We start from the raw sequence: 26,208 nt of genomic DNA on the forward strand, positions 1-26,208 counted from the left end.
GGCAGTCTGCACTGTCCAAGCGTATGTTACCTTAAAAAGACGAAGGCTATTGCTCCCCCTCTTAGACAAGGCAGCAAAGACAGACAGCCACATCCTTGCTGTGCACTTTGTGTTCTCGACTGCAGCTTGGGGCTACCAAACCTGCTAATTTCTCATTCAGCAGAGACCCGACCTAGCTTAGGCTATAGGATTTTTGCTGCCCTGGATGAACCTGAATACCGGCATGCTTCACTGCCTGGGGTGTACCGTCGAGCATGTCCTCTACAGGTTTTTACTGTCTGCAGAAACTATCTAACTACTAAGATAGTGTCTGATCATATAGAGCAAGTCTTTTTTTTGTCTAACTAAACAGAATTTCTATTTTTAGCCTTTCTGCCACTGAATTTTTTAACATTTTTCCTCATTCAAGTGAGTAGCAGTTTACTGAATTTGACAGTAGAAGTTCAGTTGTAGCTTGTACCCAGAGAGCTGATGATGTTACATCTTCAGTGAATTACATGGTAACGATTGAATTTGTAAGAGTATAGTGCCGGGACAGCATGTTTCACTGCATTATTTTTTGTAATGAAGGAAGAGAAGAATACCTGTAGGTGGCAATAGTACTGAAGCTGTAGCCGCATGCCATTCTGGTTTTTTTAATTCGTAGGTTACCATCAATTTAATTTTCAAGTTAGCTTTTTGCAATTCTGATTCAATAAACTGCTTTACTGATGCTGAAGGCCAGGGCAGTGTGATCCCTAATGTCTGACTGCAAATCTAAGTGCCAGATTCTCCACGCTACCGGCACTATCTGGCTTAGGCAAATTCATGGATGGCTTTAGAAATTTTATTTCAATGTTTATCTATCTATCTATCTATCTATCTGTCTATCTATTTTCAGCCAGTGAGTGCTGACATGGACTTTTAATGACAGCATTGAGAGAAGTGTGACATTTTAATCATTAGCATTATTTTAATGCACAATACAAGAAGCTACAATAATGTAGCCACAAATTACAGAATTCTCTCAGTGAACTGGAAAGATAAAAGGTTGTGTGTACCCAAAATAAAAAACCCAACACTGTCCATGGATGAAGCCCAAGTTCTAGCCTGTGGGTGCCCTTTCAAGATCAACTCATGGTGCCGATGGGTGACAGCAATATCTGGGGAGTGTAACGGTACCTGTGCAGCTTTGAGGGCATCCGCGGGAGAAGGTGAGCATGAGCACAAGGGACCCTGTCAGGGTTAGCAGTTGATGGGCTGGTGCTCTCTGGGTTTCAGCTACGCTTAGGACAGACCTCAGGCATCTTACACGTGGGCTGCTGTAACCCGGGATTGCCACAAAATACTCTGGGAGGTGTGGCTGGCTCCAGGTCTGCCGGACTCATGGCAGCATGTCAGCTGTTTACACCGCATTCAGTGGGTTGCACAATGCCTTTCGCAATGCACTTCTTGAGTAGGAACACAGCTAAAGTGTCAGAAGTTACTAATTCTGTTGGTCATTGCACTATGATGCACTGGATTTATCACTGCAGTGGTTAAAGACCAACTAGAGTTACAGAAGTATTGTAAACAACTGCACAGGTACAAAGTAATAAACAATGCTTAATTTGCAGTCTATATCAGTATTTCTTCTGCATCATTATTACTCGGTAAGTTATTTAAATACCTACTGAAAATTAAGTAAGATCTTACTTTGACATAAATAGTTTGCATTAGATGAGGCAATACTAACTGAATAGAAAAATCTAAGTTCTATTTATGGCCCATTATCTGCGGTGGCATTTTTATTAAATTCCACAAAATGGGGAAGCAACACATCCACTCAAAATTCTAGTTGCCACTAGAATAACTATTTGTCCAGAATATTATTTTCTGGGGGAGTCTAATTTATGCATTCCAAGTACTTTGCTGGCTGATAGTAGTTCAAAATAAAGAACAATTTTTGCAGAAATTTAATCATTACCTTCAGCTGTGAATGCCCATTGCTCAGAGAAAATTGTCCCTGTAATTGTGCTACCATTTTAACTGGCGTTTTAATTAAGGCTCTTCTGCTTATCAGCGTAAAACCAGGGACCGTTTGTTGTGCACCTGAATCCGCTGACTAAAATGAACAAGTTGGAGAAGTAAACTCCATGTAAAATGTCAGAGAGTTATTTGAAATAATGAAATAACTGCAAGTGCCAAACTAACATATGAAATCAAAGTGGAAGAGGGCAAGCCTGTTGTGACTCTGGGAGCAGCAGGTGAGGTGGTGACTCTGTGACCTACTTTGCTGCGCTTATTTATTGGCATTAGTCATCCCGGTAGCCGAAACCCAAAATCCATTTATATTGTTACCCAGATGCATGTAAAGGGAATTCCGTGATGGCAGTTTCAAGCACGGCTGTGATTTCTCTCTCTGTGATTCACTATACCTGACTAGACTTGTTGTCATAGAAGGTTAGCATGTTGTTCTCCTTGACATACTTTATCTCTCTTTTTTCAATTCTTTTTGCTCTGCAGCTTCAAATAGTCCAGGCCTTTAAGAAAACATTTATGGTAGCGGAATTCAGCAGTCAAATATCAGGAAAAATATAGCTAAGATTAAGCTTGCAACTGGTGTGTGTAGGTCTTGTATTTAATTATTGATCCTAAATTATTTGAACTACCTTGTACCATATGCCTGCTTTCTCGGCAGTCTTAGAGTTCAGCCTTGTGAAGGAACAACATCACAGCCTCCAAAGATTAAGAAAAATGAGCAGCCAACACACATTAGAGGAATTTTATAACAGTAGTGGTGGGTGGAAACAAGGTTAAAAACCTTTCTGTGAACCAAAGATCAGACACAGGTTTCTGTTGTCAGGGCTGGCAACTCAGTTAAAGACTGATGACCTCAGCTGAACTTAATTATCTTGTTGTATAATGATCATAAAAAAGGGAGAGGCTTAGAAATACTGCCTTTGCTGTCCTTGTATAAATGCTGGGCAAGGAATTACTGGGTAACATTGAAGTTGACTTTTTTGTGTGTATGTGCATGCTTCCAATCTGTGCTATGTGTTTGTGGTTTTTTTAATACTATGTTTTAAAAAGATCGTGAGAGAATTTAAATCTTGACTTGATTACACAGGTTACTTAATTGCTAAGGAACCTGGGAGCCACCCAACCCATGATAATTGTGCTAGACAGTATAGATAAATGGTTTACAGACCAGCAGTAATGTTCTAAAAATACATTGCAACTTCTCAGTTTTACAATGTGGGCAGATCCTACGCGTAAGCTACAGGGTTTATATGGGATATCAGAACATCTTCCAGCAAGTTACAGACTTCTGTGTTCCCTGTGCTGCCATTTTCCAACTCACTGTTGTCCTGTCTTGCAGCAGCCCTCAGAGGGATGCTCCATCCTGGGCTGTGGTGGTCACAGGGCTGGGGAAAAGCACACTTGGAGGTATTGCCTCCAGCTCTCTCTGTGATGAATGTCTGTCTTTTGCCCTGCTCCAGGTTACCAAAGGGAAGCATCAGGGGATGATGTTACCTCTGTTGGGAGGGATGGTGCAGTCCTCTGGGCCTCTTACAGTGGCAGAGCTAACTAGCCTCTCACCTGGCCGTTTAGCTCCCATCTCCCTACCTGACACCTCCTCCAGGTATGGTGGTATACGGCTAACGGACCCTATAACCTGCCCTAACCCTCCGTTGGCCGGTGTGGGACTTGCGCAGCCCTCTGCATCCCCCCCAGAGGCTGGGGACTTTGCAGGTCAGTGAGAAGTCACGCTTGGTGCTGCTGCACGCTCCCATGCTGTGTGTGCCAGGTGGTGCTGCCATGTCTCACTGGCTCCTCTCAGCAGTTGGTGTCTTCCCTGGGGAACTTAAAGCGGGGATGATGGTCTATTAAAAAACCAACATCCATGTTGCTCTGAAAAATGCAAGCATATAGCTACTGCTCGAGTTTTCTCAGTCTCCTTTCTTGCTCTTCCCAGACTGCTGTTTCCTCCCCTGCACTGTTCGATGTCCTGTCACTTTCTCCTCCCTGTACATCCAGATGATGGTGCAATGCATGGGTTAAAAATAAGTCTTTTGAATGAGAGCATGTTTACAGGAACAGCAGACAAGGGAAACAAAAATCAATAGAAATGGTTTTCTGGTTCACAGTTTCATTAATGTCTTCAGCTTTAAAGGGATTTGAGATTTTTGTGAGGTAAATGACCCGTTGCAGGCTACACAGACATTTCAAGTTACATAAAAATTTTAAGGCATAATAAAGCGTTCGTGCATACTCCTGCTCCTGGGGATTTGAAAGGTTACTGCAGATTTCCTTTCCTGTTGCTGTGCATTTTATTTTCATTCTTGGGAAGCATAGATGAAGGCGAGGGTAGCAGCTGTTTCGGGAGGCTGCCCATGAAGCCGGAAACTTTTGTCAAAGTGGTTTAGGTACCTTCTTCCATTCTTGTTCCATCTTGCACAAGAGCAGACGCCGAGTACCACATGCTCTCCTATTTTGTCTGTCAGCTACTTATGTAGGATTTGTCTCTGCTTCTTGTGTAAAGGCCTCCAAGTAAGCCTTAGCCGCCGAGCCTCTTCCCCTGTCCCCATCCCTGTCTCCATTTTGTAAAAATGCACCTGGAGAAGGCTTACAAAATTGTATGTGCCCCAGTTGCTTCCCATGACAGTCCCCAGGGTCCTGTACAAGCAGTGTAACATCTGAAAATAGTTGAAAAACATAGCAACAGAAAGACGGAGCTACTGATGGTCCACCTCTTTTCCTCCCCAGATGAACTGGTGCAAATCAGTCCTTGCTGGGCATTTATCCAGGGTAACTGGCATTAGTAAATAAGGCCACAGGCAGATTTTAACAGAACAAAATAGCTTAAGTATTTATCATATCATGTCAGCGGAGGCAACAATATCTCTTGGCAGAGTTTCCGCCTACCCCATGAGTGGACGGAGCAGGATGTGTGCCTGCACATCAGCTCCTTGAGGACATGGTAGGTGACATCTGCTACCCCAGCCCCCTCCTCCTCTGCTCTTGCTGGAGGAAGGATCAGATGTGTAACTCCATGGCGAATGAAGCAATGTCGGACTGAAAGAAAGTGCTTGCTGTCCTCTGACTGGGACAAGAAAACACTCTTTTTGCTGGAGCTGTGGCTAAAACATGTGCCATGCACACTGGTTTTATTTTTTTTAGGCTTCCAGTTATCATGATACATTTAAAGATGAATGTTGATAAATAACAAGGAGATTGTTTACATTGAGTTTTCTCACCTCAGGGCAAATTTTAAATATGGTACCACTGGATTACAGCACGCCAACAGATGCGGTAGATTGTTTCAGGCAAGCTTTCATGTGTCCTGCAGTATCCCCTAGACAGGAGATGCTGAGCTTTGTTGCCGTGCTTAGTATCAGTTATAACTTTCTCAGTGCCCAAGTGCTTTTAACTTTCCTTGAAAACTGGCTGTTGCCACAAAATAACCCAATTTCTGTTATTATTTAAATGACATAGAGTGGTCAAAACAAACCACCTGTGCTGACAAGAATTTCCATCAGTACACAGCTGAGGCATCAGCCTTCAGCAGAAGAAGAGACCCAGTTAACAACATCTATCTTCCTTACAGTTATTTCAAATTCATCTAACAAACACATCCATCCACTGTCTTCCATCTTTCAGAGAGGCTGACAGAAATGAGATTAGTTGGAAACTGAGGGGTGAAATTCATTCTTTGCTCATGACGATACCCCTGACGGTGGTATGGAGCCCAATGCAGAGAGAGCTCAAGAGGTTCTGTTCTGGGAACAGTGTCGTCTCTGATTTGCTTAACAATATCACTTAGATATATTTTTTTGTGTTACATTAAAGCACAACTGCTATAAATAATTTATATATATGTATATAAAAAATAAAAAATATCCTTCAGACTAATATTTGAAAGGTCCCTGTATGTATCAAGTCTTTCAAGTAAGCCACAAAATCAAAGGATGCAGAAAGATCAAGGTTGAATATTAATAAAAGGTTGCAGCAGGAGGCCTTTCAGACTCACTGTTTAGCAGTGTTAGTGTTGTGGCCATATCTGAAAGTTACCTCTGGGGTTTTTTTCTGTTGTTTTGTTAGCGTCTCACCTTGATACTCTCCAGATCTCTTTTAAGGAAAGACAGATTAAAAATGAAGTGAAAAGACCAAGTTAAGGTCTTTTATCCAGGGAAAGTTAAGTTTTAATAAATGATGCATGTACTATAGCCCTGAGTGATGGATAATTTGGTAAAACATCAGTGTGCCTTTGAAATAACCTTATGGAAGAGCTGTTGGCCATAAGTTAAGTCAATAGCTTGTATGTGCACATTTTCAAAACCTCAAAAATAGTTTCCATGTTCTCTCTCAGGTGCCACATGATCTGACAAGATCAGCATATTCTTCAAAGTCCTTGCATAAATACATCAGTGTCTTTGCAAAACTACGTGAAATTCAAAGTCCAAAGAATTAGTCCTGAGTATCCATTGCAGCAGGTATCTCACCTACGTGGTAAATTCTGCCACAGCTGCTCCAGAGACTGATGCTGACCAGTACTGACAGCATGATCTACAAGGTCTAACTAAATTGTGATGTCTCATGTGTCGGAATCCCCGTTTGTCTAAGCAGCAGCACTATATGCTGATCAAATCCTTGATGATCAAAATCAGTTCAGTTACTATCATTAGATTTGAATCAGGGAGGTAACGTACATACAGAAACCTAGAGACATATTTCTGAAACTTCTTACAGGGAACAAACTGTCGTCATGTATATGGCTCTTATGACTCATTCAATTAAATCCTAGTAAATGGAATTAGGAAAAGCCAGCTAGCACAAATTATTTATGTCTTCCCTCCTCCTGAGACACTGTCCTGGTAGAAGTGCTCCTGCTAGCTTGCAGCTCACCTATTAGTGAGAAAACACTGCAGCTGCTCAGTATTAAAACTGCAAGTTTTCATACAGCTTCTCATACTTCTGATTCAAGAAATGATGCTATTGCATATTCTGTCTTTTATATGTATATGTATGTATCTATAAATATATGTATGTATATAAATATAATTTATGTATATAAATTGTAGCTTGAAATAGCTAGATACACAAATAAGTGTGACTAAGGGCTCCATATCTGACATTTAAAGGTATCCAAGTGCCACAGAGTTTGTGGTGAAAAGAATTTCAAATTTACTAGTGGCTGAAAGCAAGATTTTATTGCACATCTGCAGCAGGGCTGTAGTAAACTACAGACACTGATGCTGCATCTTACTTGAATGGTTCTGCAGAACATGAGAAGGACTTAGTCACTCCAATTATGGGACTGATTTTTTCCCTACTTTAATGGCTGTCCACAATTTATTGAACTAAAACCCATCGGCAATAACAGAAGAGATTTGGGAGGGTCCTTAGCTGTTGAAAATTGGTAATGTTCACAGAAGTCAAAAGGTTTGTCCCAATTTCATGACATTTTAAATATCTGTTGCAAGAATTAATTACTAAAAATCAGCTCAGAAACCCCTCCAATCAACCTGTAACATGCAGCCCAAGTCCACTTATTTTTTTCTTCTTGCGGTAAAAATGTACCAAGACTGGTACATCCATTCTCAAAGAAACTGTTAACTTTCTTCCCACTGCCCTGTTTTACTATTTACTGTCCATCCAACACAGTGCCTAGCTGACAACTGCTCAGGCTTTTGGCAGACTGAAGTCAAGAAGGCATGATGTGGGTGTTCCCCCTACACACCGCGCAGTGCCACATGTAAACTGCTCGCTCTGCCTATAAAATGCTGTAAGCACTGGGAAGGCATAAATTAATAATGTGTGTTTATACATATGCATGTCTGTAGAATACCTAATGAAGAAAGAGGAGGGAGCTTGAGCAGCATATTTTTAACCTCAAAGTTTTCTGTCTAGTGTTTTTCTTATTTCTGAGATTGCAGGGCAGTATGAAGACATGTTGAAAATAGTAGGGATTCATTTGCTGGAAGAGTCATTCACAGCTGCTGAGGAGTATTGGAAAACTAGGGGAGGGGGAAATGCTCTCGTGCATGTGTTTACCAATGCACATTTGTATGTGTGTAGATCTAGAAGTTACAAAAGGGAACAAGGGGGCTGTGTCAAGAAGTTTTGGAGGAATCAAATCAAAAAGAGGTTTGTCACAGTGCAAGCAAGTTGCTGGGAGTTTAGCCTGTGCATATGAAGAGGAAGTAAAAAGTTATCCATAAATAGAAGACACACCTTGTAGGGGGAAAACCTGCTGATTTGGGTTATCTCTTCCGTTAATCTCTTCTGGTTTAAAATTGCTGTATGATTTTGATAGATGGGCTGAAGATGTCTTACTGAGAGCAGTTACTAAACTTTGTTTTTATTCTCATCTTAAGGAGAGGATTCACTTCAAGCTATTTAAATGATTAGGGACATTGTTTAACTTTTAAATGTGTATTCTGCTGCCTGTCTCCATTACATTCCACTACAGAGGAATACAAGAATTCCCTGCTGATTTAGTTGAGCTTATCTACTTCTTTTCTGCATCAGTGAAGCTGAGTTGTGTACAGATGCGCCCTTATTTCTTACTATTGGATGCCTTAGAAAAATAAATACATTACGGTTTTGGGGACTGACCAGATGAAGTCCAGATAACTAAAGGAAATTTCATTATCAAGTAGCAAGGGGAAAGTTTACACAGATTTAGTGAAGCATCCCCTAGAGATGACACATTCTTAGAGAAGACAAGAGCATGTTCCTGCTGGGTCACTTAGTTATATAGAAAGATTTTTTCCCTTTTCTAGCAAACCAGATAATTGTTTGCATACCTCAGATGCTTTATCTCTACAGATGTTCTAATGCCACATTTGCATTATTCTTGGTCCTTCAGGCAGTCCTGTTAGTTTTCATCTTTCCCTCATCATAATTTCAGCAGCTGGTATTATGATGCTCAGATATAATTGCTGATCTCAGTTTCACCGGAAGATTCAGTCTGAAGCTTCCCGCTAGGTTTTTGCTTGGATGAAGCTGTTTGTTATTTTTTCAAGGCCTGATTGAATCATACTATTATTGACGTTCTGTTAGAAAATGAGAAAATAGTTCATTTTAAAGGTTTAGTAGTTCATTTTGGGGTCCCCGTGCTTTTACAGATTTCCATAAATGTTAGATGGCTTAACATTTGACCGTATCCTCACTCTATATCTTCTACAAGGATAACTAACCTTTATAAAGATCCACAGTATATTGATGTTAAGAGTCTTTGGATACAAACATACCCAACATGCTATGACACAATTAAACCCTTGGCAACTAAGAATGTGATTGCATGATCAACTTTAGTCCTTACTTCTGACTTCTGCTAGGTTCTGCCTTCTGCCCTTAGGCATGATTCCCTGCCCACTTCCCTGAGTCAATACCATGGCTTGAGGAGCTGTGCATCCAGTCAGATGAGGGAGCTAATAAAATTCATACGTATGTATTTTTGCAGTCTACTAATTTATTTTGTTTTGACAGAGGTAGTTTTCACCTGGATCAGCTCTCTGAGCAGCTCACCATTGTTGCATCCAAATTACAACCCAGCCTCAAGGATAAGATATTAGGCCAACCACAGGCATTAAAGGTACATATCTCTGCCCTGATAATACGTATGTAGCATTACAGGCTACCAGTCATCAATTCTACATACTATGAAGCAGTGGCATCCGAGCAGTCAGTGTTTTTTGTTGCAGCTTAAGTACATAGTATAAATACTCCTCTGCCTATGTTACTGCCTGTGGGCAGCTCGCATGGGTTGCTTCCAGGTTGGTATCAGTAACTGGCCATTTCTGTTTATGGCCCTGGGGCCTGTGATACCTTCCCATGCCCGCAGTTTCAAGGCCACTGATATCAGCCGGTGGCTGTGCTGTCGGGAGGCCCCACCTATAGCTGGGATCATTCTTTATCTACACAACAGAGGCATATATAGAGAGCGTCCTTTTGCAGCTGCTTGCTATTACTCTCTGTGCAGTTACAGCAGAGCTGCAGGTATGTGACCAGAGCGACTTTGCGTGCCAGCCAAGGCAGAACTGTGCCTTTCAGCTTAAGCAAATCCTCAAACCATGCCTAGAGTTTCAGCGGCGCAAAACATAACTGCTGGAAAATGGTAGGTTATTTTCATGAAAACTTGTGGCAGAAATTAAAAATAAGTGAAATGAAAAATGAAAATGAAAAAAAACCCTCTCGTAAGAGTTTTTTCCTCTTAAGTTTTCAAACAGTGAAAGGTTTGTGATATGTTGTTTTAAAAGATAGAAAACATGAGAAAGTGTATAGTTTAGAAAAAAGACAACCTTTCATTGAAAGAAATGCAAGGTTTTGGTGAATGAAGGTTGTGCTCCGTTGTTTCGTAATTGTGTCAGACTGGTGTGTTTGAGATGCTGAAAATCATTGGAATTGGCGAGCGTCAGCGTGAGTTGTAAGGTAGGCACTTTCCCTTCATGTCCTATGTCTTTGCGATACCACTTGTTTCTGAAGGGTTTGTCTTCATTTGTGTAATACAACTTCTCCTCAGCTATGTTACTTTGTCGTAACTTATATGCCTGGGCCCTAGAATGCTTAATTACTTATTATATATACTATGTTGCTATTAGAGTTTTTATGTTGCTATTAGAGTTTATATATTGCTCCAATGCTTTCTACTGAGACTCCTAATTACAAGTGTTTCAAAACCTACATAATTAATCTTTATTAGCAGAATAGGAAAGCTGGGCCATTCCATTTCTCCCCTTATAATACTTTAAATAAAATTGTTTATAAGGCTGTGTATGTGTGAGAGACACACAAACACAAATAAATTTAAGGGAACGTTGTAAAAGAACAGTTTCACTAGTAAGCCTATAATTATTACAGTTTTTCGTCTGTTTTGATTTGTAAGCATGTGCCTGTGAGATTCTTGTTGATAATGTCATGCCTTTATACTGGGCTTGAAAAATCTGTCTGAAAAATTGTTGGTCTGAAGTGGTTACAAAAAAGAAGTGGGGAGCTGGTCGTATCTTGAGCAGAGGCTATTACTTACCAACCTTCCAGATCAGACCAACCCAAGCCCTGCTGCCAAAATTGGGGTTTTTTAGGCTGGAAGAGGGACAGCTTTATCTGTCAGTGACGCTTGAGGCTAGCTGGTGATGGGCAGGGCTGAGTACATGGTGGGCACTGGAAGGGCAGAGGGGTTTCAATTTCTTCTAGCCACCGAGCTGTCTGGCTGCTGCAGGGTATCTTCTGCAGTGCTGTCAGGCGTCTGTGGACATGGAGGCTCTCTATGCTCCTGTTGCCTTAGGATTGCTTTATATATAAATGCTTTATCAAGATAGCTGTATTGGTTAAGAAGGAAAAGAAAAAGAAATCCTACCCTTCATGGATGTGACTTTAGTAAGAAAAGCTCAGTTACAATTATGCTGGGAAAAAAGGTATTGATTTTGTTCCAGAAAATTACATTCCTATATAGCAGAATAGGAATTTTTATTAGCAAATATTGTATCTCCACCGTTCCATTTTCTAGTGATCTCATGCTGTAACATTTTCCATTCATGGAAGTTCAGGGGGAAACTGCCCTGAAATGCTGGGACTCTACCTTGTGTTGCTGCAGTTTCCAAAAACATTGCAAAATAAGCTGCTGCTTATATATTCCTGCTAAAACTCAGGTCCCAGGGATAAGAAAATTGTACTGTATGATACCTCATACCTTTCACTGGTTGTATAAGAACAAAGCAGAAGACTTCAATCTTGCAAAAACTGTCCCCAAAATTTTGTAATGAATAATAGCTTATGAAATTATGATTTTAAAAGGCACAAAAGGATGAGTATGAATATATATTAAAAATTCAGACTTGCTTTTTCAGCTTAAAAATCTGTATTCTCTCACAGACTATTCTGAAGCATCTGACAGCACCAGGATAGTTAAAAATAGGAATCATGTTGTATCTTATCACTTGCCTCCATGGTCAACTAGCCACATGTCTAAACTCACTAAATCTAAATTCCAATCTAAATCATTATTCCAATAGTCATAATTGTATAGTTCTGATGCAGGAACGTATGCATACAGATGCTGCAGTTTGATATTGTTAAGAATGAATAGTTACATGCAGGAAGTTATGAAGCTCTGCCCCTATCTTTGGGACATTAGTAGTGAGTGAATTTGCTGTGGAATGTGCAGAAATATGTGATAAAGGTCTTGCATATTGAAGCAGTTGGCAAAAATCTAATCAATGAACCTGGATTTTTTCCATAAAAAGCGTTATAAAATGAAAGTAAAATGAATGTAATACCTGTTAGCAATACAACCAAGAAGCAAATACTTTATTCAGTGAAAACTATCCTGTAGAATTATGTAGTAATACATAGTAATAACCCAGAACTGGCTCCTTGATAAATTACTATATTCAGATGAGTAAAGGGAGTGTGTTGCTGGATACGTATAAATGATGACTGATACAAATTTACTTAGCATAATGCAAATGTCTATGCTGTGCTGCGTTTTTTTGTTTGCAATTTGCTGCCTTTAAAATATTTGTTGTGAAAATCAGGCACTTGGAAAATTTATGCCAGTTAAACATAGTGGCGTTTGGGCTTTTCTGCTTAGTTGATGTTAATCTTTCAAGTCCCTGTCAACCAAATCAGAGCTGAATGTCATATGTTTAGGTCTGACAGATTGAGAAGTAAACTGGAAAGAGCTTTCTGTTTTTATTACGCTCATCTTAAATGGGCTCTTAACCATATTTATCTAAATGGCTTTTATTAATGCCCAGTTAACCCACCAGATGACCGACTTAACGCACTTCCCTGTTCACCTGGTTTTAAAGGAAAGCTTTCATATGGCATTAAATTAGCTTTAGCAGAACCACAGCTAGATGAGTTGTAGGTGGTTGACTTTGATAGTGGTGAGGGAACTTGAGCTTCATGTCCCTGTAACTTGCATCTCTGTAGACAGAGAGTCACTGCAGTGAAACCCAACGGGCTGTGTTGTAACAACTCTCACCAGGAAGAGGTGTAGGCTTACTTGTGTAATCATTAATTTTTCTGTCCTCTCGTAACTCATCTGTGTTTTCTGGTTGACTGGCAAAGAAGTCCTAATCCTGCATTTGACATTGTCTCTTGATATGGAAATAATTGATGTCACACATTTAGCATGACATAACTTACACAGAGCCACAGCCATGCAGTGCACTTCATAGACAAATAAAATTGACAGGTTCCTATCCAGCACAATCTACAATCTCTGTGTGCAACCATCAGCCACAAAGTGAGCTGGGATGTCTGTGAAGCTACGGCCATAAAGCAGTAGGGTGAAAGGTGTGGTATATTGACTTACAGAGCCTTTAGGAGCTCAGATGAGGGCTGCCCAGCTACATGCCGCTTCAGGGGGGCTGCGTGCACTTCTCTGAGCAGTGGGTAGAGGTGGCACATCCTGAGAGCAATTCTTGTGCTCATAGGCTATACCTAGTTTGAAGTTTTGGCTTGATTTAATGTGGGATAAAAGGTCGCACTGATGTAACCACCAGGATATGCAGTAATAGGAGATTGAGGCTGGCTGTCTTCTGGCTGCAGTCTGAACGGTTTGGATGCAAGTTCACATTGGTGTTTTGGAATGGGGTACACATTTATGTGCCAACAGCCTGCAGCTGTTGGTCCTGCATACCTCATGGCAATATCAAAGTGGCTGATTTGGGACAGACAGGCTGCATATACTTATTCCCAGAGGGGCCCCAAATCACATACTGTGAGGCAGAAGAAGATTGGTAAGCTGATGAGCAGCAACCATTCACATTGCCTGAGGGAGAATTCTGTACTTGCTTCTGCAACATGGGTCATCTTTAATGTAAATAGCTGAGCTCCAGGCAAGTTCTTGGGTATACGGAACAGCTGGCATTCAAGTCTGCTAAAAAGGTGACTCTTATTCACAGCGTTTGAAATGCAAAACACTGCCACCATCCTGTAGGTACTGTTTGCACTATTGCTGTCACTCAACAGCAGCAGTGAGGAATTACGTAGCAGAAATTTCCTAGGCTGTATGAGAACAAGGAAAGGGCTTGAAATTGCCTCTCATCACGCAGCAAGGCACACAGGATAGTAGGCAGGGGAAAGGAAGAAGAGGGAGAACTTCTGTTACCCTCAACTGGAATTTTTCACTTGCTTCTCTATCCTTCACCCCCTACCAATGCATCCCACTAATACACAATGACAGTCTTCGTTTTGGAGTTTTTTCCTCTGTAGAAAATTGGTACTCACAGAGTGTCCATGGCTGTTATATCCTGAAAGCACACAAAACATTTCTTAATGAGGAGTGGATTTAAAATTTTAGTTTGATATCTGAACGTTTATCAATGTCTTCTGAATGAACGTCACAGCTTGGCAATGCAATCTGTAAGTCTCAGTGTGATCCCTTGCTAGTTTGTGCTGGGTACAGACAAGTGGAGTATCTCCTTTCCTGTGGGTGTGAAAGGCTCATGCTTTGGCAGATAAACTGAGAACCATGACAATGCGCTCACGGATAACGGCAAGACTGACGTCACTCCGCTCTGTCCCATTTGCCATGAGACTTAGAAATGGCACTGACAGTCTGTCATCACGTAGACCTTTTCCCCGGAGGCTGGTTGCTACAAGCTTTTGGAAAAAGATTTGGAGGGCATGTTAAAAAGTCTCTCGTAAGAAGCCCCAGTATCCTGTTTAGAGTACAGATGTTACCATTGTGGAAAAAGGGACCTTTGCCTTCTTCCCGATTGTACCTTTGCCAATATACTCTTGACACCGTATGTTTAATTTCTCCCAACGAACATCAGAACACAACATTTAATAATAGCGTTTTTAATTCCGGAGAGCTCAAGGTTCTCCGCAGAAGAAAGATGTGCTGTGCTTCTCCTTTTACAAATGTGGTAGTGGAAGTCCAAAGAAATAAAGTAAATTGCCAAGATCCATGAGAAAACTGGAAAGAGAACAGGGCCAAAACTCAGGCCAGCCTCCTAATGACAGAATTTCCGTGCCTTCCATCTCCATAAAGGTTTCCTTTCTTGTGATACTTCCCAGTGGGTGTGTACGACCCCATCTATGGGATTACATTGTGTGGGAGCTGGGTTTTGCTAAGTAATCCCACTGTCGCCACTGCCGCTTCTTCTGCCTCCACGGCCTATCCATAAGTCAGTATAGATAATTCATGGCTCACAGGGGGGACTGCTGTGTCTGCTGTGTGGGGTCATGCAGCAGGAAATGGATGGCAAAGATGCAGCTTTCGCAGGGAAGAGTGAGACAGGAGTCGTCTGTAGAAAGCTCAGGCTCTACCTGACAGGTCTGCTTTGGGCAGTGCCTCTGCTGCCCCTCCAGAGATTTGATCTTCCTAAAACAGGGCAATGCGGGCGAACCCAATATGGATGTCTGTCCCTCTGAAAGCCGAATACAGTGGTGTACGCCCTTGTACAGTGATCTTAAGTCTAACCAGACCTTCCATTCCTAATTGGCATTATTTTTTAAAAGGTCAATTTAAAAAGGTAGTCAAAATAATGTAAATATCAAGAGTTAAGCATTGTGGGTCATGCCAGCATGCTGAAGTGAGGGAAAGCACTGGAAAAGGATAAAATTACTCTGTGCCGCTAAGGACAGCTGGGCAGTCAGTGAGGGATTTTGAGGTATTTGAACTTTAAAATTGACACAATGGATGGCTGGGATGATTTAATGCTTTTATCATTAATTTAAACCATAGAAATGAATTTTAAAAAAACTTTGTGAGAAGAACAAAGGATGAGAGAATTAATCTATGGGCTACCACTTCTATCTACGTCACTGTGAGTCCAGCCTCATGCTCCTGCCAATATCTGGAAGGATTTGCTTTAGTGGGTTGAGGGTTCAGTTGGGAATAGGTGCAGTGTGTGGGAAGAGCATTTATTCGAACTCTGTGGGCTTTTGAAAATAACTGTGAGAGAAGTACCTGGTGAGGCTGTCAGAAGTACTGTGCTGTGCAGTATTCTGCGATGTTCGGGGAGTCATGTCTCTGTTTTGGAGTGGGGAAGGAGAGCTGTACAAACCAGCTGTGTGTGCGAGAGGAGGGGGAGCTGTCTTTGCTCAGCCAAGCAAAATGAAACGTATTCTGCAAAGGTACCATTGGGATAACAGTCTTTCTGCTCCTACTACAGGCTAGGGAGGACCTTGCGGCACATGTGTGAGGGGGAAAGATAAAGGGGGGAAAGAGCAGCCTTCAGCTGGCCAGAGAATTGCATGGCACCACAGTTTGATATATGCTGAACTTATATTCTGAAGACACAGATGATTTGACTCCGACATATGAAAAGAAGCATTTATTGAGATGTTTGCAAAGTGCGGCACCTGCAAAGACTGCCGAGATGGCAACAGCTCCTAATTCAGCTTGTGTGGAAGGGCTCTCCTGACCCGTGGGACAGGTGCCTCTACCCAAGCAGCTATTTCTGCTCCACTGTAACTTGCTGCTGTGTGCAGCAGTTGTTCCTAGTTGCCCAGCCCGCTGCCCTGTGGTCACAGCTCCTGCAGGAACTGCCCGGTACCAGGGCTTTCGCTGCTGGCGCAGGACACGGGAGCTGTTGTTGCTGGTACGCGTAGCAGTAACTGCCACCACTGAGAGCAGCGCCCAAGCAAACGGATCCACAGGCTTGATTGGAAGGTGTGATTAATGCAACACCGAGGTCTTATGAGACCAACCGTATCATCCTCTCTTCTTAGACGCTGCATTAGGAGAGAGTGCTTTCTTCGTAAATATATTGGTATGTATGTTAATACTACTGAGCGCAAACACACATGATATACCTCTAAATATATATTGCACATCCCTGCCTCTTTTCATCTTGAAGAGAAGTTTCGTCATTTTGTGGCTAGTCTGCTGGTATTATTTAAATAAAGCTGACATTACTTAAATAAAACTCTTAAACTTTTGAATAAACTGCGATTTATAATAAGCCTTGTATTACTAAAGAGCCAAGCAGTTGAAGCCTTTTATGTGCCCCTTTTCCAACTACTTATCCTCTCAATGCTTTAATCAACTATATCTGGCAAGGCTTAAAAAAACTCCTGAAAGTTTCTGAGGAAGTAAGGATGTTTCATCCTAGGTGCTGGAAACTGCACAGTCCCCTTTGGAAATGTGGAATTATGACTTCAGTGAAAACCCCAAACCCACAACATTTGCCTGTTTAATTTCTTACTGACCTTTACCTCCAGAGTTCCCCACCCTCTGGCACATTTTGAGTCATGAATTAACTTTCATGTCTGAGCTGAAGGACTGAAGAAATCCAATTCCCATTTTAAAGCTTTTTCCCAGCAGCCTTCCAACTTCAGCTGTCTTGTTCAGCTCTATAAGAAGTATAGGAAGGATGGCAAGTCATCGCCTGCGTGCAGGTATCCTCTGTTAGTTTGGTTACTTTGAATACTGCATTGGGCAAATCCTGCTTCCCTTAGTAAACCTACTCACTACTTAATGTGGGATAACTGTGTAAAAACTGGTGTTAGAGTTGAAGAAGAAGCACCTGCCAAGAAGGTGAGGTCTAGGATTTATTTTTACTTTGGAATTTCAGGTCTTTCATTTTTGAAGACCTCATTACGTGAAAATACCAAGGAGGCCCTTGTGTCAGATAATTAACCTCCGATAGTAGTGTTATCTTAGAACATAAGATTCCAATAAAAAATGTAAATGGTGGCAGGGAAATATTTTTTAAAAGCTACAAGCCTTCCCCCGAGGATAGTTAGCTGTGTTGATTTATGTATGTTTATATATGCACATGCCTTCGGACTGTTGCTGTTTCCAACTAGAGAAGAAAAGCAGTGTGACTCATGCATGAGCATTGTAACAACTGTACCTAAAAGGTGAAGTCCTGCTGCTGTTGCAAGGGAGTCAGTCTGAAGGAACTCTGGATTTACTTTGTGTAACAAGGTAGAAGGGGTAACTCAACTATTCTGTTTATTCCAGGAAAGAAAAAAGTACATTTCCTGTACAACTTAATGAGTGATTATAAAACCAGTATTCTACTCACACTTTTCAGTAGTTTAAAATGTGTTGTTACTGATTTAAATGCATTCCTCAGCATAGGTATTCTGAACATAAATGCAAAAATCAGTCAGGAACACCGCTCAACTCTTAGGGATTTGAGTACATTGGCATACACATGCCCTGGAAAACATGTTTTCCTTCGGTGTTACAAGTATGGTTTGAAGCTCCCCTGTGCTAGGACACTGAAGGATTTATCTCATTTGTGTAACGTGCAGAAATGAGGACTGAATTGGTTGCTGTGCTCCACTGACCACTTTGGAGAATGCAGACTCTGATTATTTAGTTGGTTTGACAGAATTTTTATAACATGTTTATTGTGAGAAGCTCTGGGTATCGAGAGTTTTCCAGCAGCGGCACTCAGCCATGTCCGGGGTGCCTTGTGCTACAGCAAAGTCAAACCCTTACTAGTGAGTCTGCCCCAGAATGAACAACGTACTTAATACTTCTGGTTTCTTCCTTTCTTTCCCCTTTGGACTTCTGAACCTTTAGGATGTGCTATGTTTTGTGGGGTTTCGTTGTAGCCACAGAGTCTAGATTTCTTTTAATGGAAGTTGAGATGGGCGCTTGAGTTTATCTGGACGGTAACCCCTTCCAAGAGCTGGAGCTTTAGCGAAAAGCCTGAACCACAAAGCAGCGGTTGTCAGCAGGAGGAATGGGACCATCACCCCTCCGTCCAGCCATACCTCTGGGAGATCATCCTTGCCCCAGCTCCTGCTGCCCCCTCAGAAGCGCCGGCCTTCAAAATAAAAAAAAATAAATAAAAAAGCGATTTATGGCCCACTCCCTCTGGCTAAAGCTCGCCCCCACCTTCTTCTCCCCTCAGGCGTCCTCCCTTTTTCGAAGGCGGGGGGGGGGTGAAATACCACAGCCCCGGCCCCCCTCACGACCCGACCGTTAGGCGCCACAGACGCGCGGTCGACGCCCGCCTCGCCCCTTGCGGCGGGGAGCCGGAGCGTTGAGGGGTTAATCCGGGTGTGCCGCCTGAGGAGAAACGGAGCGGCTGCCGCCGCGGTGCGGGAGGGCCGGGCACGCCCCTCCGGGCGTGCCCGGCCCTCCCGCACCGCGGCGGCAGCCTTGAGCCCCCTCAGTACCGCGGCCGTTGGGCTGGCGGTTGGACGGCCGTTGGCGGGGTCCCTACCTGCGCGCGGGCTTTTGACGGGCGCCGCTGAAGAGAGGGCGGCGGCGGCGGGGCAGTATGCCGGGCAGTGACACGGCGCTGGCCGTGGATAGAACGTACTCGGACCCGGAGCGGCACCGGCGCCGCAAGACGCGGGTAAGTCGTGTGAGGGCACGGAAAGGGTCGTCGGGGCCACCCTTGGAAGCAGGCGGCCCGGGGAGGCGAGGGTGGTGGGGCTGCCCGGTGGGCCTGGGTGCTGAGCTGTGAGGGGCAGCCACCAACCTGCAGCGTGTTCCCCAAGAGGTCTCCGTGTTTGCTAGGTTGTCGATCTAAAGAGAAGTTTTTTTATATGTGCTTCTTTCATATTCCTACTCTAAATAGTCTTTGGTATAGGAAAATGAAATTAAACTGGTTGTTGACGTAACAGAAACCGATGTTCAAGATATATCCATAACAGAAACTAGTTGGAGGCGAGAGTAATAGAGAACTTACCAAAGTCAACAGTGCTGATGATTCAATGAAGTGACTCTGTCTAGATCACACTGGTGAATACTTGGTTTTGGTCTTGTTTCTCAAGGTCTGTTTAATAAACTGTGGATCAGGTGATTGTATCTAGCAGCAGAGAATGATTACTGTTCCCTTCCTGAAGTTACTTACAAGAGGGCTCTGGCAGGGATGGAGATCAACAGAAAAGGTGTATCTGTGTGTGCTAGGGATAAAGTAAGAATATACTGTATACCTATGATATATGGCTTCATGGGATAGTTTTTCTTATGGTCTGCTGGCAAGTTCATCTTTCTTTATCTTACTATTTTGATGTTCTCTTCATACAATATATGATAAATGTGTATAGGTAGTGCTCGTGATCCTTTCGTATATTTAGTAGCCTTTGTGGTGAATGTCCTGCTGATGAAGGCAGTTGGCTCTATAGTTAATGCACAGATTTCAAATTCTTACCTAAATGCTCAGCTCAAACAGGTGTAAAACAAATGGCTCTTTCTTCCCATGCACTGCAGGAAGATGTGAAGAAAAAGGAGGTTGCTCTAGCTGACTTGGGATATCGGCAGAAATACTGTTTTCTTTTCTATGCTAAGATGAGATCCTGTATGTGTCAATAAATGGGCTTTACAGTTTGACATGTAGGGATTAGCTATTTGTGAAGGAAGACTGGTTTGGGTTTTTTTGGGGAGGGGAACGTTCTTGGGGTTTTGGGGGGTTTGGTTTTTTTGGTTCCCCCCCTGCCCCGTACTGCACAGTAGAAGTACTTTCCATCCCTCCAGCCCGTTAATTGACACTGCTGGAAAGGAGATGGTGTGCTTCAGATTGTTGCTGCATAATGAAATGTTTTAAAAATAGGTAACCCTATACACTGTAGCTTTACTACTGGAGTCTACAATGCTTTTCATACCATAAGCTGGGTGCACATGCTAGTCATAACCCAGTTAAAAAATTATGTATTTCCTTTGTTTTTCTCTTTGAAAGTTGAACTGATTAGTGTTTCTTCATTGTTCTTGCTGTAAGAATAATGTGCTACCTAGCTTACTGTGACCATGGAAGAAAGATGCATACCTTCAAGGATGATTTTTGGCATATTTAAACCTGAAGTCTCTGCTCTGTAGTCTAGCTGATCTGCTTAAAAGCATAAAGTATCATGGCTAACATTGTGTTGCATATTGTACTTGTGTATTGAAAAATAAAAAAAAAATCTCATGCTTAAGACAATTTTATGAGAGCATTGGGCTTCTGTCTGATTTTGGGTTTCTCTTAATCAGGATTAGCCTTTCCTTCCCTTCCTGCAACCATGAAAACTGGAAATATAACTCTAACAAGTTTGTAGAGTTGTATGTAATTGTATTGCTCCAGAGTTTGGGCTTTGCAAGCTGTGCCAGATATCACAGAACTTGTAATATAATTGCTAGAGGTGGTAGCAGCAGGTTGTATGTTCCAGATGATGGCAAGAGCTTGCATTAAATCCATTTGTACTTATTCCAGGCAAATAGGAATTTTTCCTGGGTAAATTGCCTGGATAACTTCAACGTTCCTCTTACTACTTTAACCAGGGGGATAGAAATGGTCAGGCACTGGAGCAGCAACAACTGGTGGTATTATGTAGGAAAGAAGCAAGAAACCAGGATGCTGTTTTTCTTTTAGAGACTGAATAAAAAGCATCAGAGCAGCTGGAGTTAAAGCTGCCATTCCTAAACATGGAGAAAAACAACGCAGAGCATGAACACAGCAATACGGAGCTGATGGGAGGATGCTCAGAGAATGTGAACGAACTAGGGAGACTTGCTTGTGTGAAGAAAGTCTTGGAGTTGGTTTTGTCAGCAGGATAGGGATAGTGTATAGTAAGTAGGGTGAAATCCATTTAATAAAGCCTGGGGAAAAGAAAAGTGTCAAAGTAGTTGCTGGATCTCATAGCCTGTATAACATAGGCTACTGAGTCCAGTTTTTAGGTGGGCAGGTTTTGAAGGACTTCTCCAGCCCTATAGGTTTCTGCCTGTATCTTTCAAGCACATCTGAGGATTTTTCTTACAAGGAAGTGAATCCTTCTCTATGTACAGGCAAAAAGACGGTTCCAAAATTGCAGCTGTATATACTGCATCATCAAATTCAGTTTGCAGAAGTGCTAGAGCACCTCACTGTGAATATAGCCTTCTGAGTTTGTAAACAGTAGAATCTGAGGGGAAAAGGATTTTAAAATTCCTGCTGCAGCTAAAAAGCTCCTTCAGTGTAAGGCAACAGGTCTGTTCAGTACCCTCTTCTTTGAGGCCATTTGAAGTATAAGATATCCTGGGCTCTGCTAACAACTCTCCAATGAACTGTATGTCATATTTTGTGCGAAGTTCCCAGTGCCTGAAAGAGAGAAAATACTTTAATGACGAACAGCTGAGCCATTCTTAACATGGGGGAGTCACTGCTGCCTAAGGAGGGCAAGTATTTTGAGGGAGAGGCTGGATTCCTGCTCTCCTCCTTGGACAAGTCATGAGAGAGCCAAGCTATGCTGTGCATGGCAGCACAGAGTGGGGCATAAAACTACTATTGCTTGTAGCGTAATGGTATCAGTGCCTTATAGTTTTGGTATTATTTGGTGGGTATAGATTTACAGTCACGTGGTTACCTTGGTTCTGGTAAATCATCCGTTCCCAGCTTTAAGAAGGGTACCCTTCCAGGAGACTTTTACTGCCTCTTCTTGTCAATAGTATCTGGTCACTATAATCTGGATTACTGCAGCTCGCTCTGGTGGCACAAGTGGAATCAATGTGGACAGCACAGTTGTGCAAAATGTTTCTGTTCACCTCTGCTAATGCCAGTTGCTGCAGCTTCACTGTGCTTCACATCTACTACTAGTTGATTCCTGCAACACTTTGAAAACTAATTCAAATCTTTCAAAATCAGGACCTAAGCCATGAAGTTGGACAAGATTTGGGAACAAGGGTTGCATTTTTAGCTGTCATGCACCAAGTACTCTTCTTGCTGGAATGTAGCTTGCAGGACAGCTAGAGAGTGTCATGGTGCGTTCTTAAGGGACTTGTTTTTGCAGTGAGTACTGTGGGAGACTAGAGGTGCTCAGATTCTGGCTACACTGTGCTTCTTGGGCAGTAAGTCCATGCAGAGGTGTATGCAATTGCAATAGTAACATTCCTGATGCTCAAACTAGCTTGGCTACGCAAACTTATGCCTATTGTGTTGACTTTTGCTTCTAGAGCATTGTGTCAGGACTGCCTTTCAAGACTCTGTTAAAGCTGTCATCTCTGAATGCTCACCAGGTTGTCCTGTTTAGACCTCAGAAACCTATGTACACAATTTTTTTGCTGCTGATCAGGGCATTGCTCTTCACTCTTAATCTCTTGCCCCTTACAGAACAAGAATCCTCCACATTTCATTAGGATTATAAATTTATACGTATGGCTTTGTAGGAGAATCCTTTTCTAGTACAACTAAAACGCATGAGTTCCTTTACTGCATCCCATCAGAAGCCTATGCAGTGATCGTCCTGCTTTTAACAAGTACCAGATGCTTTAGAGAGAGATGCAGGAAGTCCTAATTATGTAATTTCTTGCACATTGGAGCCTATTCAGCTCTTTCTCTTATTAGTGGTAGACTTATATTTGAAATAGTAAGAATTCTTCCTTCATTTAAAAGCAAAAAAACCTTACCTGGAACAGATGTGGTTTATTTATTAACAAATAGAGAATCTTAATTTCAGTCTTCTTGTGCTTTCAGCCTTGGTGAGACTAGCAATAGAATCAGCGTTTTGTGGATGAACTGATTCTTACGTGATCACACACACACGCACGCACAAAAACGCTTACATTAAAAAAGAATACAGAAATCCACTTGCTTTCTACTGATGAAAAAACATTCTGTGGAATGTCTCTTCTAATTTTCCATGTCCCTCTAATGATCCCTCCCATTCATCTTGTCTATAAGCGAGGCAGTCTATTTAATAATCTCTCCTCATATGGAAGTCTTTCTAAGCCTCTAATCACTTTCATCATCTGTCCTTGACTTCCCTTTATTTCTTAAAATCTTTAGTACATTCAGAGGAAATAACATAAAGGGACCTAGAAGGATTAAAAATGTTAAAAAAACCAAACAAACAAAAAACCCAACCCTGAAACAAACAAACAAACCAAACAAAAATATCTCTACCCCAAACAAAAAAAACTACCCCACCCACACTTTTAGGAGAAAGGGAGATTTAATCTCCTGGTGCTCCTTTAAATGCAAAGATTACTGTAGAAGAAATGCTTGTTCTGGGCTTTTGTGACTTGTAACCAAACCTCCAGATATTTTGTGCTCAAAGAACTTAGGCGCACTTTTCCCACAGTTCCCTCATGTTTTGACATAAGATGAAGATAATTTGATGAGACAGAATATTGTTAAGACCTCCAAGCATAGGTTTTAAATCCACAGTGTATCTAGAAATGTGTGAAACCTGTCAAAGAGTAGGCTGCATGATGCAGGGGTATTGGAAATAAGAGAGCGAAGCCATAATTGTAATGTGAACCCAAAAAGACAGAGTAGCTGGTTAGAAGTGGAGAGAAACCTGGTTTATTAATTTAAAACAGTAATCATGTTTTGATTATTTTGTCATTGTAGAACTCTTTGGAAAACTGTAACTTAATTTTTTTGCTAGTGCCAGAAAGGAATGTTAGGAGGTTTACAAAGTCGGTATCTTTTTTTGGTATACTTTGAGTTTGGGGATTAAATACATCTAAAAGCTAAAGGTCAATGGTAGGTGTAATTTGTTGTTGTCAAATGAAATAAAGGGGGAAATATTTGCTGTACAGCTTAGTATAGTATTGCTGTGCTCCCCTGATCTTGCAAGGTGAACCTCTTTGGTAGAGTTATAAGCCATACAGGTTCTATTTTCACCCAAACCATCTTCTCCCTTCCAACCCAAAAAGACAGTTTTAAACACTAAGTAGAAGTGGGGATGCATGTTCTTTTCAAGGTTTAAGCTGATTCTTAGGTTTGGAAGTTTTATACTTAGACCTTTTATAGTTTTTGGTCTCCACCTGGAAAATGGATGTCTCTGAAGATTGTACAGTGTCTTCCTTCCTTTGCTGCGCTTCTGATTCGTCCTTATTGCAGTGGATGATATTTTTTGCAGGATGGGGCATCTATTATCACCTTTTAAATGTTAGGTATATTAAAAAAAACAGTCACTGGGGGAAAATCACCAACCTTCTGGTTTGCTTTGTTTTTGAAGGACATGTAATTGTCCTTCTGTCAGGTTGCCAATGGTGATGTAGGGGGATGCCAACAGCTCTAGATCCCTAGCTTGCGTATTGTCATCCTCTCTGTAGGTAAGGCTTTAACTAGGCACCACCTGGCGCAATGTCTGCATAGAGGCTGAGCCTTTAAGGTTTTGGCTGGATTTGACATCTAACATTGTCCAGGCTAAAAAGATTGCCACTGCCCATTGTCCGGTTTTAGTTGTTTTGGCACCATTAGCAAGTGTGCAACTTTCATCTTCACCCCTACAGTGAGTGTGGTTTTAGGAAAGACCTGTGTGGGAGATGAGTTTCTGTGTAGCGTTGGGGAATGGTGGAACATAATTCTCGCTTTTCATTTATGTATCCAGATAGAGAAACTTTGCTAAAGAGCATTTGCACTACTGCTAATGAAGGTTGCAAATATCTTTACTGTTGAAAGTTTTCTGCTTTTCCCTTAGTCTGAAAGAAGAGCGGAGGATTAATATACAAAGCCAAAAATAAACCTGCTGTTCTAAGCCTTGACATATGGGACCTGGTATGCAACTGGGATGGCTTGTAGCTGTGCAGCTAACCTTTTTCAGACACTCAGCCAGTGAGGACTCCTCTAAGGCAGTTTTTTATATCATTGTACATAATCTAAGCTTTAATTTAGGGACAGGGATGAGAGTGAGGGATGTCTCTACTGGCTGAGGTATAAAGAATATGTACAAATTGTGAGCTGTTATGCTGTTTTTGTAGAAAGCTGAAATGAGGCTTTTTGTTTTCAAAAAAATTCCAGAAAAGCTTAGTAATATTGAGAGCTGGCCCAGTTCATTATTGTTGTGTTTAGGTGTTGCAACTGGATAAAATTCCAGAGGGCAGAAGTTATGGAAACCACTTCTAATAGTATTTTCTTAGTTACCTCTGTATTGGACACCGAGACTATGGTGTACTGTAATGAACCTTGGATATAAAATATTTGGCATCAATTCTAAATATTTCTCAGTTAATCTTTACTATAGTAGGCACCTTTTCCTTGGTTTACCTATTCGTGTACAGTTTAGTAACAGTTTAGTTACCTTCCTTTGTAAATTTTTGTTTCAGTAGCTCTGGATGAAGAAGTTACGTGAGGATGCAAAGAATTAACACTGTGCTATTGAATTAAAATAAAAATGTGATCCAAGTAGTGCTGAATCCATTGGAAACTTTTGATTGACATCAGTGGCCTAGGGAACCAATCTGAGATGAATTAGAACAGCCTTATGGAAAATTCTCTACATATGAAGTGTTCTTTACAGGATGGTAGATGCTACTTCCAGTTCGTATTATAGTCTCATCTAGCTTAAACCAGGATGGTGTAGGTGGGGTTTCATCTTTGTTTTTGTTTCGTAAATAAATGCTTTTGTGGTGGG

The 26,208-nt window shown here is 41.7% G+C and overlaps 1 protein-coding gene across 3 annotated transcripts in view; it reads left to right on the plus strand.

Annotated features, from left to right (window-relative positions):
* The window catches only part of TMCC3 (transmembrane and coiled-coil domain family 3), a 144,135-nt gene that overhangs the window by 77,307 nt on the left and 40,620 nt on the right, over positions 1-26,208 (plus strand). Inside the window, exon 1 of one of the 3 annotated variants that reach the window (XM_050900095.1) lies at positions 19,142-19,247. The exons of the other annotated variants lie outside the window; for them this stretch is intronic. Within the exon in view, the coding sequence (XP_050756052.1) occupies positions 19,170-19,247 (78 nt within the window). The 5' untranslated portion in view covers positions 19,142-19,169. Of the gene's footprint in view, positions 1-19,141; positions 19,248-26,208 lie in introns of those variants that run through there. 3 annotated transcript variants of the gene reach the window in all.

Source organism: Gymnogyps californianus, chromosome 1 (genome assembly GCF_018139145.2).
Source record: "Gymnogyps californianus isolate 813 chromosome 1, ASM1813914v2, whole genome shotgun sequence".
Lineage (NCBI taxonomy): Eukaryota > Metazoa > Chordata > Aves > Accipitriformes > Cathartidae > Gymnogyps > Gymnogyps californianus.